The sequence below is a fragment of the Adiantum capillus-veneris genome, chromosome 29 (assembly GCF_014529385.1).
Source record: "Adiantum capillus-veneris isolate H3 chromosome 29, ASM1452938v2, whole genome shotgun sequence".
NCBI classification, from domain to species: domain Eukaryota; kingdom Viridiplantae; phylum Streptophyta; class Polypodiopsida; order Polypodiales; family Pteridaceae; genus Adiantum; species Adiantum capillus-veneris.
This window is the reverse complement of record NC_140959.1, coordinates 90,354,050-90,366,246: the sequence shown is the minus strand read 5'-3', so window position 1 is coordinate 90,366,246 and position 12,197 is coordinate 90,354,050. Positions and strand designations below refer to the sequence as shown.

At 42.7% G+C, this 12,197-nt stretch overlaps 1 protein-coding gene across 2 annotated transcripts in view; it reads left to right on the top strand.

Annotated features, from left to right (window-relative positions):
• Positions 1–12,197, top strand: part of LOC147419568 (agamous-like MADS-box protein AGL11) — a 101,399-nt gene that overhangs the window by 57,552 nt on the left and 31,650 nt on the right. For both annotated transcript variants that reach the window (XM_086505294.1, XM_086505295.1), the window contains one exon: positions 5,249–5,333. In XM_086505294.1, the coding sequence (XP_086361420.1) occupies positions 5,249–5,333 (85 nt within the window). The remainder of the gene's footprint in view (positions 1–5,248; positions 5,334–12,197) is intronic.

Genomic DNA, 12,197 nt, shown 5'->3' with positions numbered 1-12,197 from the left:
AATGATGGCTTCTTTTTAACAAACCTGACCATATACAGCTCTAGCTCCTAGCCTGCACAAGCATCGGCGAGCACAACACATCAATCGGCAGCACATCGGCTCCGCACCCTCCATAGCCGCATCTCGGCTCAAGAATCCCTTGGTTCTCCCAGTCCATTGACCTTGGAAAAGAACCCCTCAAATTGCGTGTGAACTTCCTTTTATAGGGGCTTTACAAAGCCAAAAAAACAAAAAAAACTGTTTCCTGGCTCATGCTGCTCAAATGAGCCCATGATAGTATCCTTGTGCATTGCACACCACTTGGCACCTCATTTATAGTACCATATGCATGGGCCGACAAGTCAGCCACTTCCATCTCCAACCCTTTCTTCCACTGCAAGGGAACCACCCCTTGGTTGGGTCTCAGCACCCTCTTGCATGAGTGTCTGCCTTCAATACTTGAATGGCGTCGTTGTCGTCCTTGCTTTGTCTTCAAAAAGGTTTGGCCCCTAGGGCCGTAAGAATTGGCACCCCAGAAGTGCCACATCATCGCTGCCTGATGGCCTAGCACCGCCCTTGGTCGCCCATAGCTGCCATCGGCCACCACAATTGCGACAAAATTCGCCAACCCACCGCCCAAGTAGTGCGGAAGGTTTGACTCCCTTAAACTGCCAAAAAAAGAGGCCTTCCTAGACTCCATTCTCTTCGTTATGAAGGAAATCCTAAGGAGGCTCATAGTAGTTTTGGAATTACTAGCAATGGAGATGTCATAGAGCATGTGCTTCATATGAGAGAGAGAGAGAGGGAGAGAGAGAGAGAGAGAGAGAGAGAGAGAGAGAGAGAGAGAGAGATTTTATTAGCATCCTTACAATGAAGGACTCAAATTATGAGACAAATCTCTATATGTATGTGGTATGGTGTATTTTGTCAGCCTGTAGTGATGGCGTGGAGATCATGGATGTCATCCCAATCCTCATCACCACCAGGCTCGTCCACATCATCCACATCATCCGCAAAATCAAGTATCTCTGCCTCTGCCTCCATCTCCTACTGTAGAAAGGGATCTCTGATAATTTGGATGCCGACTGGCATGGAAGTTTTCACTCACAAATACAATATCATGCGCTTTCTCCACGACAAGTCGGTTTCTCTTCCTGGATCAACGTGGCAGTAAATACTTCACAATTGCTCCAAGCAAGAGGAGCTAACTGCTTGGCTGAGGATGCGGATAGCGAGTTGCTAAAGCTCTGGTCAATCTGAGCCATAGTACCACAAAACTGAGGAGATCTTGGTACGATCAACTTGGGCATCGACAAGCCCAAATGATCCTTGTACATAGCAAGCCGATCCTTGATTTTGAGGTTCTCTTCTTGATCAAGGTGAAACATGCTCAAGATCTTGTTCCATTGCTTCGTCACCTCTCCATCATGCTCCTGTCCTAATGATGCTCCTGTCCTGCACCTTGAAACTCTGGATCCGGCACAAAAGCCGCACCAACGAAAGGGGAAGCATAGGATTTCCATCTGCTCTGACAAAGCTAGCTAATCTCCTCAAACCTGTTTGCATCTGGCTCAAGTGTTTGGAGAGCCTCCACCATGCGATCCATGGCCTCATAAACCTTGCCGTTGCAAGGTTACATGCCATCAACTACTCGAAGAAAGTGGAGTATAGACTGCACCATATGGCCTATTGTCTTCAATGACTCCCAAAACTGGGGATCCTTTGACTTGCCTGCACATAAGATCCTTGCAATTGCACTTTGCGTAGGCTGAGGAAGTGTACTCCGTACTGATGAGGGTCTGCCGCACTGCACTCTTGACATTTGCATAGGCGATGAACCATTAGGTAGTTATAGGCAAAGCGGGTCTCACAATACTTCAAGAGAACCTTGTCCCCTGACTACTTCAAGAATGCAGCACGAAGGAGATTCTGATTGTTGATGAAGGACATTACCTTGGACGCACTTGTAATGAGTGACTCAATCCAAGGCAGGCACCCTATATCCTTTAAAAGGTTCTTAAGGCAATGTGCCATACAAAATGACACTTTTATGCGGGAATACATGCCCTTCAAAACGGCGCCAGCTGCCTTGTTTGATGCCTCCCCATCCGTGACAAGTTGCAACACCACCTCTGGACCAATGATCTCTATGGCAGACGCCCACTCTCTTGCAAGCACATCGGTGGATTTTCCTATTTCTTTGGCATCTTGTGAGTGGGCAAAGTACATCTCTTACCTGCAATAAGCCACAAGCCCATGAATGGATCTCCTCTTGGTGTCTCTCCATCCATCTGCAATGAGTGTCACTCCATAGTTGGGTCATTGTCGTTTCATGTTTACGGCTACCATCTCCACAACGGCCTTTTCTCTATCAAGAAGAGTAGTACGGAGGGCCTTTGAAATGGGTGGCATGTAGCCTGGCCCGTAATCCCCAATCCTTGTGCACATTGCCTTGAAGTAGTCCGACCTATACAATGTATATGTCACGAAGGTCAAAAGTCAAGACAATCTTGAATTGAAAACGGACATACTAGTTATGGTCATAACATGTATGAGCATTGAGAACTTGGAACTTACCGAGCCTTTATGAAAGGGATATGGTCATGATAAAAAAGCGAGCAACGGTGGTATCCACATCCTCCTTTATTGAATCCCATGGCACATCTAGAGTTTGTTGATGATGGGTGGGAAGAGAGAGAGTAATTGTTTGAAATGATGTTTGAGCCGCCGCACTACTACCTCCTACGGAAGCTTGCAAATGAGTGGTAGAAGAAGGAAAAACCAAGTGATTGGGATCAATGGTTTGCCGCTTGGGTCGATCATTTGCTTTGAGTCTCATGATGGCATCCTTGATCTCAAGCTCCTTCTTCTCGGCTGTCACATTCTTGCAATGCTTCACTTGCTCCCCCACTACCTGAAGGAGGTGTGCTAGAATCTTGCTTGTCCAGGATTTGCGGTGGAAGCCACATAGTTTGCACGTCCATAATCTTGCACCGCAGTCTTTGCCCAAGACTTTGGAGTGCACATCATCCCACCATGAAGGTTCATCCTTCTTTCCTGTCTTAACAACCGAGGGACCTTCATGTGATGCGGAATCTTGTGTCATATTTATGGCCCTTGAGGCTTGAGCTTTGAGACTTGAAACTCGAGAGAGAGGGATGGTGCTTCAGAGAGGGATGCGATGGAAGAATGGAGCTTGCGAGGCTATGAGAGGGATGAAGCTTGAGAGCTTGCGAGAGGGATGGAACGTTAGAGCTTGTGGCTTCAAGCTTGAGAGAGGGTGAGAATGGCTTGAGCCTTGAAGCTTCAAGCTTGAGAGAGAGGGCGAGAGTGAGAGTGGCTTGCAAGTTGCGGCTTGACGCTTCAAGCTTGAGAGGGAGGGTGAGACTCAAGAGCGTGGCTTCAAAGTTCAAGGCTCAAGCTTGAGAGTGTAGGAAAGTGTGAGGGGTGAGGGTGAGCTTTTATAGAAAAAAAGACCCCCCCCCCCCCCCCCCCCCCCCCCACCCCCACCAAAAGGAGGCTGGAAGCTCAAGTGTGAACCGTCCCCAAATGGCTTGGCCCCCGCCTGTTTTCAAATTTTAAAAACTACCGTTGCTTTTTAAAATTCAAATCTGCCGCCAATGTTCCCCCCGATCGTTCCAGCCCGTTCCGTTGTTAGTTATTGCATCCGGAATGCCAAAACGTTTTTGAACCCTTTTCGCCAAATTTTGCCGATTGGAGTGCCGTTTCGGTATGTAATGCTTTGATTCTGCCCGTTCCCTGTTACTGTGCCTATGAGACCAAAAGGTTACATGTGGTGAATCTAATACCAGGTCCAGGTACGAAAAATACAAAGAACTGAAAAGAAAACAGTGGGTAGGGGTGGGGTGAAAGCTGACACAAAGGGGATACAAAGGAGGGGTGAGCTGATACAATGAATTTCTCTGACAGTGGAGGCATCATATATATATATATATATACATCAGTATCCAAAAGACGGCTCCTATGTTGCGATATTACTTGTAAGGAACAACGAGATTGCGTAGAGAGAGAGTACTTGTAAGGAAGAGTGAGATTATGTATGTGTGGGATGTCAGCCAAGAAAACTTCAAAAGCCAAGAAAGAGAGAGGCAGGGAGGCATGTATCCATTGAATAAGAACGAGAGGCAATGCTCGTTATGTAACAAGCAGGGGAACTCCAATGGAACAACGGCCTAATGTTTTTCTTCTCAATGTGTCTTTTTTCCAAATTCCAGCCCTTTGCTTCACGCTCCTAGCATGTGGGGTTTGTTTTGATTTATGAAGCTCTTCTCTAAACCATTGGGTTCTTCACCTAGCAAGGCTTTTATCCTTTTAGTCACCCCACAGATGGTCAGAACCCAAGGATAAAAGCTTTGGCTAGGCAAAAACTAACCAACTTGTACAATTTTCAAGCCACATCAAAACTTCCGTCATTTATCTTGGCTCAAGAAAATAGTCATGATTGTGAGCATTTGTGCTTTCAATTTGAAATTTTTGGTAAGATATTTTGATTTAGTTAGTAAATTGTATTGGTCCTTAATGGAAACTTTGACATTTTGTCTCTAGAAGCAATGATGATTACATTGCATTCAAGCAATGGTTCAGTCATACACTATAACATTATAAGCTGTCATTAGCTCTCAGGCCATAATTGTAGAGAGAGACCTTTTCGTATCTTTGTGGAGTGATCATAAATAGAGCTATTCTCTTCATGTATCGTCTTCCTTTCCGCTACATTTTTTATCTTGTTCTAATAAGACCCTTGTCCCCCCAAGCAAAGCACCCCCCCCCCCCCCCCCCCCCCCCCCCCCCCCCCCCCATTGGACCCCTCTTTCCCTTTGATAAATGACAAATTTTTTTTAAAGCGTTGATTTTCTAAAGCAATTTTAGTCATTCAAATTAGATAGTTCTTATTTCTACATCACATTAATTTTATTTGTGTTGTTAATTTCAAATCCTTGTTTTGACTCATGGTGTTAAAGTGGAGGTGAAATAAAATAGGGAAGTACTTCTATGTCTAGAACATTGATGTAATATCCTCCAAAGAGTTAAAGGGGGCTTCTATATAAGGAACCCTTAATGCTTTAAATTTACATCTTGTGGATAAATTTGTCTTCACTTGTGTGGAGGTGTTTGCATCTTTGTTTGCTTGTGTGTGTGTGTGTGTGTGTGTGTGTGTGTGTGTGAGAGAGAGAGAGAGAGAGAGAGAGAGAGAGAGAGAGAGAGAGAGAGAGAGAGAGAGAGAGAGAGAGAGATGATTTTACTTTAGGGGAATAAGAAAGATTCTTGAGCGGTACAAAAGGTGCTCTGGATTCTTGCAAGGTGGTGGGTCTACCATCACACGTGATGTTGAGGTAAATGTCCTTTATTCAATAGATTGGAGTAAGTATGCGAGTCATCTTGTGCTGTTGTATCAGTGTCTTTTTTATCCTGATCTATATAGCTTTTATGGAGATAATGAAGATGTAGAGGCGGAAAAAAAGAAGTATAATGTTATTATGATTGTGGATATAAGACATTTTTTTACTTTTATTTGCAAGCATATGTTTGTTTATGTTTTCCTTATAAAATTTGGAACAAGAATGCATCTGAAGTGTATAAACTGATCTTCTAGATAAAAGGTTTTTATTATATAATGTAGGTTAGTCTATGCTATATATAAGGAGAGTTCAACAAGCAAAAACTTATACGTGTATTTGCATTCATACTTAAGAGTTTTTGCTACAATTTTGTAGAACTGAATTTATGGAGAAAACCATGAGACATTGACTAATAAAACAATGTGTTTTCTTAGAGGTTTCATTTTTGTAATATAAATTTTACAATGGTCTTAAGAAAATTCTATACTAACAACCTTTTGTACAAAGCTTGTGATAATGATTATATAAAAACGACAAGATCAACTCAATGTCTAAGTCATCACTTGAATTTGCTAGACAATAGTATTTGTAATGGGCTTTAAACTTGAATAGAGTATAGGGGGGCCCGAGGAGGGGCAGAAGGGAGGAATTACTCGTAAATATTTAAAGATAACACATGAGTTCAAGGGAAGGCGTTTCTACGATCCATATCTTATGTCTTTTTTAATGGATATAATGGGTTTGTTAACTAAGATTTCGAACGCATGTGATATAGAGAATTAATAAATGGATAAAAGCATAGATTGGTTGTACAAAAGTAGTGTCCTTGAAACTTCTTATGACGCTCTTGTGGATGGTTTTTTTAGCACAGTGTTTAAGAATCATCTTAGAAGAAAAAAATTCACAAATGCTAAAAGAAAATCTTCAAACTTTTTAGGAGGTTCTTGATTTTGTATTTGGGTGACACTTTGTCTACCTTTCACTAGGCTCACATTGTCTACATTGTAGCTGAGCTCTCTCTCTCTCTCTCTCTCTCTCTCTCTCTCTCTCTCTCTCTTTCCTTGCATGATGTGCATGTTTCTACCTCTCTGTTAGGCCTTGTCTTGAACTGGTGGTATTTGTAGCGCGTAGGTTGGGCATTTAGAAACATTGCTGGGGCGAATATGCAAGAGGTCTTTGGTATGGAGATATTGCAGCAAGAAATTATGCACCAACAAGAATCTCCTCATAGCCTTCAACATAGATGAAAGCTTAGCTGGTTGGGAGAGAAAATTTTGCACCAACAAGAGCCTCTGCATGATTCTTAAATGGAATTCCATTCCATGTGTCTAGATTTCAGTGGTTTGTAAGTAGGGATTGTGCATCAAAGTCATTGTCTATATATTTTTATGCCTAAAATGCAACCACTAATGGCGGTAGTAATAATCTGATAAAAGCCTCAAAAATATTCCCGCAAGACTCATTGAATAGTGTATTGCACACCATCATTAAGCTTCCAATTGTTTGGAAGGGAAAATTAGTCGTTAATTCTCGGAAACAAAATTAGTCGTTAATAGAAATCCCCTCACGACCACAAGGAGCACTCAATCGCTATTCTCTAAGTAGCCACACATAGGATGAAACGATCTTTGGCCATGATGCAAGGAGAGAGATGTTGAAGGGAAAGAGTACATAACCATCATGTTTTATCAGAGGATATATGAATAAGGCTTGTGTAATTGGCTGTCCTGGTGCTTTGGTGGTACGTGACAACATAAACAATGATTTTCACCTTGTATTTCCAAAGATTGAGAACTTAGATAATGGAGATATAATACAAGGTAATTAGCATAGATAGATAGACTGAGAGGAAGGGATGGGATACAGAGATACAGAGAGTGGGAAGCTGTCCTTTAGACAATGCGAACCCTTGAATAGATACGTCTTTCGATATTTAGTTTATTTAGATCTAGTGTTACAAGACAATGCTCATGACACATAGGCACCTTGGTCTTGAGAGAGAGAGAGAGAGAGAGAGAGAGAGAGAGAGAGAGAGAGAGAGAGAGAGAGAGAGAGAGAGAGAGAGAGAGATGAAATGTAATATTAACGTCTTCTTACATGTGGTGAACCTAATACCAGGTCTGGGTACAAAAGGTACAAAGAACTAAAAAGAAAATAGTGGGTAGGGATGGGGTGAAAGCTGATACAAAGGGTGAGCTGATACAATGAAGCTCTCTGACAACCGAGACATCATACACATATACATGAGTATCGAAAGACTACAGAGGTTCAAAGTAATCCAAGGTAGGCACTCTGTCGAGACGGCTCCTATGTCGTGCCAGTATGGTATGGATCCTTTGTTGCAATCTGCGTCGATGTCGAGAGGGCCCCCTCATCCGTGGGCGATGGGATCGCCCCAACTCTATCACCCGATCCTTTGTTGCAATCTGCGTTGATGTCGAGAGGGCCCCCTCATCCGTGGGTGACGGGATTGCCCCAACTCTACCACCCGATCAAGCAGTATGCCTCTGGTGTTGTTATGTTGTGGGGGCTTCTCGAACTCCTGTGTCTGTGACTAAAAGAAATATGTAATCTTCCGCTATCGTTGGATCTCTCTCATTGTGTCCCTCTTCAAGGGGTCCTCTCTGTGTTTGCAAATCTCTAGTAAGTATAATCCGAGGCATGATCTCTGATATTGGTATCTCATGATTGTAGAAAGTGGCCCAAAACCCTCTGTGAATAGACAGTGAAAGCGGCCTTGTATCTCATAGTATATTGGGCAATGACATATGTAATGTAGCTCTGTCTCGGGCTCTATCTGGCACACTTACCAAATCTTGGACTCAGTGGGTACTCTAAATCTTCCTGTCTTGATCTCTAGCTGATGTGCGAATGTGCGTATCTGACCAATAGCAGCACATCGTATTCGGGATAGATGAGTATTCATGTCTCTTGGTCTGGTCACAAAACCATCGTCCGTGAGCTGGAGAAGATCTCTCTATAGAAACTCATCTTTGTACCTAGCTCATGTGTAGGTTGTATCCATGTCCTCTTCGTATCCAACTGAATCAAAGTCCTGTCTGATGACCCCAGTAATCTTTGCCCTAATGCGAGAGATGGAGGGTGCATCCAGAGAGTATTGAAAAGGGGGTAACCGATCCATACGAAAGCCATGTAATTGATACCAAGATGTCATCTCTGCATACCAACATGATCTATCTCCCTGCAATGCCAACTGTCGTGAAGACTCTAGTGCTAATCGGATATATCTGTCTCTAGGGAAAGCCCAGGTGCTATGCATAAAGGAAATTGATCGAGTGAGTGCCTCCACTACCAATGGAGGAGCAGCGAGCTCCGCCCTAACAATGTCATGTGGTAAAGAGGCCTTGGCCCTAAGCATCTGAGAAATCATAGACACCAAGGGGTTCTCCATACATCTCCATCTATTAGTATTGCCAGCTCTGCTATGATGATCAATTGAGGGACCCCATATCTCCACTCCGTACAGCATGGCCGAAGTGACCAAAGTGTCAAAGAGCCAATTTTTTGTCCGAGGTTCTTGGAACTGAACCTGCGAACATATCCTCTTAAGTCTCCCCAATGCTCATAGACTCTGGTGAATCGTGTATCTGCTGCACGACTCAGGGAAAATATTGGACCATTGAAAATTTCCCCAAGATAAGTGTATATATTTGCATACTCCACAATCTCTCGACCATGTGTAAAAGTGGGGACATACCTCCTTAACCACTGTGCCGTGGTGTTAAGCACCATTACCTTGGTCTTACCATGGTTCACATACAATCCACTGTCTTTTAGATTCGTTAAATAATCTGTCTTTATGAAAATTTAAGAGAGAGAGAGAGAGAGAGAGAGAGAGAGAGAGAGGAGTTAAACATAGCCCAAGTGCCCACTATCTGTAATTTCTTCTATATGAGCCTTGGATAGGCCGTTTTGGATAAGTGGACAATTTCTCGTCATGCATGTACTTTCCATGCTTGAAATACCCCTTACCCTAGTTCTTGCCATGCCTGAATGCTTGAACATCCGTTCCCTAGGGTCAATTGGTACTTGCCATCCTTGAACTTGTGTAGATGCAAAGATCATATGTTAGATGAGTATTCACAATGTACTTATTGTAAAACCTATGGTCATGTGAGCAATAATCGTGGAATTAGAATCCATCATTTCAAGAAAGGCAAGAATTTATAAATGATTGCACATAAAAATCTTGAAGCAATCGAGGCAGATGGGGCTAGTGGATCCAAGGATAATGAAGATATCATAATTACTCGAGGTATTGGTTCTAGAAAAGGGTACTGGTTCTAGAAAAGGGTACTGGTACCAAGGGACACTGGTAGGGACAGAGGTAGAGGAAATTTTGCAAAGCAAAGCCTCAACAACTATACATGCAAAAAATATAGATATTTTGCATTCCAATATCCACAACCTTGAAACCAAAAGCACCGGATCAGGAGGCACTGATTTGGTCAGGGTAGTAACCAGAACCAAGGGGGCCGTCATTGAGGAGATCCGAGATAAAAATGAGAGAAAGAAGACTACAAAAAACAAAAAGGAGTAGCAGAGAGCAGTTTGGAAGGCTAAGTACAAGGAGAAGGTAGTGGATGAATGGCACGAACAGTGTGAGCTTGCAACAAAAATCACCAAGAATTTGACTAAAAAGCTATCGTCCCAAACTTCAAAAGGGCAGAAACACCATAATGAGAAGGAAAATCCGAACCAAGTGAGTCCATGATCGTTGCGGGTATAGAGTTTGATAAATGATGTATAGAAAGTCATATCAGACTTGGTCGAGGTTGGAGCACAACTAGGAAGGACCAATCAGAGGATCCATCTCACATCCAACTAGCAATCAGACGAGAGAAACCAATGGAACAGAACTGTGAAGATAGTTAGGAGAAAAAATCTTCTAGTTCAAACAATAGCTTTGGTAATAAACATGATAAGATATATGTAACATTTAATGGCCTAAAATCTTATTTGTAGCGGAAATTAGCATGAACATAGTGGGCATTTCATTAGAATAGATTCCTAATGAGAATTACAAGAGTGCTTGGGTGGAGAGAGCAACAAAAAGCATAACACCTAGTTAGATAGCATCGACAATACTTTCAAAAGAGAGAGCAATTAAGCTATTGACAACAGTTGAGGACCGGATTTGCATGGAGCCGGTCCCCCCTCCAAAAGGCTTTGTATTATGGTTTCTCCCATCAAGAGAGACATTGTACAATACAATTCTTTGTGTTCCTTCAAGACTAGCTAGTGCAATGAAGATGGAAGCTTCATACACCAAGCAAAACACTTAATCAAACACAACTTGAATTATCCCCGTTCTCAGACCCAAGACCTCACACACCTTCGAAGATGGTGAGAGCTAGCAGGGTATGAGAGTAGATTGAGAGGAAAAAGAAGTATCTTACGAGAAAGAAGTACATCTCCTCACATAATCACTCATATTAGCATAGCTTAGCTTAGTAATTAGCTTGGTAGAGAAGATGAGCATGCATTGAAGCTTGGCTCTTGGTTGGATTTGCATCCACATGCCAAGAGAGTGTTGATGTAGGCTTCTATCTCACAAGCTTGGAGTAGGTGATGAGCTCTCCATTAAAGCTTGGGAGGAGATAGAGTATTTTCCCTTCACTCATGGTCAAGTGTGAGAGTGTGAGTGTCAATGTCAAGCAAAAATCAGCCCCCTCTCTCTCTTGGGCGAGCCCTAGCTGCTAAGTTAGTCTGGCTTTTGCCTCATTGGACCTCCCCAGGTCAAGCCAATAGGGATTAAGCAGCATAAGTGATAGCCTTCTGACATGTGTCCCCCTTTCCCCTTTTGTGAGAGCTTTAGATAATTAAATAATTAAACTAAACTCTCATTGGACCCCTTTACCTCCTGGCCAATAGGAATCAGGCAAGCCATGGGGCTCCTGAATGCTCATTGGACCCCTTGGGAGACTGCCCAATAGTCTTCTAGGACACTTAATTCTTATTGGTTTCTTTTATTAAATGTTTTTAAATTAATTAGACTAGATTTACTCTAGCTTAATTCTCATTGGTCCACTTCAAGGGTCTTCCAATAGGAATTGGGCACACCTTGTGGGCATCTGGCCTAGGGAGCTGACATGTGTCCCTCATTCCCTTTGTGTAAAGGGAGCCTGTGTGTGTGTGTGTGGCTTTCTCTCTCATCCCCTAGCTTTGGGGCTCGCCCCCTCCCATGTAGGGATATGCAAAGACTTTTAGGGCACACACTAAGCATCCAATTTTCCCTAGGGTTGACCTTTGGACACAACCTTTGAATTTTGGAACCTTAGCATTTTGGAAGTCTTAATGGGCTGAACCTTAGGGTCTTTTTGGCCCATTGTTTCACATGGCTCTTTTGCAGATGGCCCCCCCTTTGGATCCCTATTTTCCCTCCTTTGGATCCCTACTGTGGCCGGTCTGCTAACTTAACCAATATTCTAGCTTTTTCTCCCTTGGCACTTCCCCACATTAAATGATCAGTTTAATATGAGAAAATCATTTAGGAGAATTAGATATTGATTATTATGACAATATATGTCAAGCTATGCGAGAGGATACATAAGTTAACATTTGAACTCGATGATATCATATGGACATTATCTTTAGCTGCAAAATTCAGTTTGGCAGAAGAGAAATGTTGAGGCTTAAGCCAGAGTAGTAGACCTAGCAGCTATCTGTGATAACAAGATTTCAATTATGGAGGTGGACTACACACTAAGAAACAATGGGAACAATTTAAAGAGCAATACTTGATGGGGGACTTGGTATAAATATTTTGGGAGGACATCTCAGGCAAAAAATGGGAATCATCTCGTGAACTTAAAACCAACACCATTTAAAGTTAGA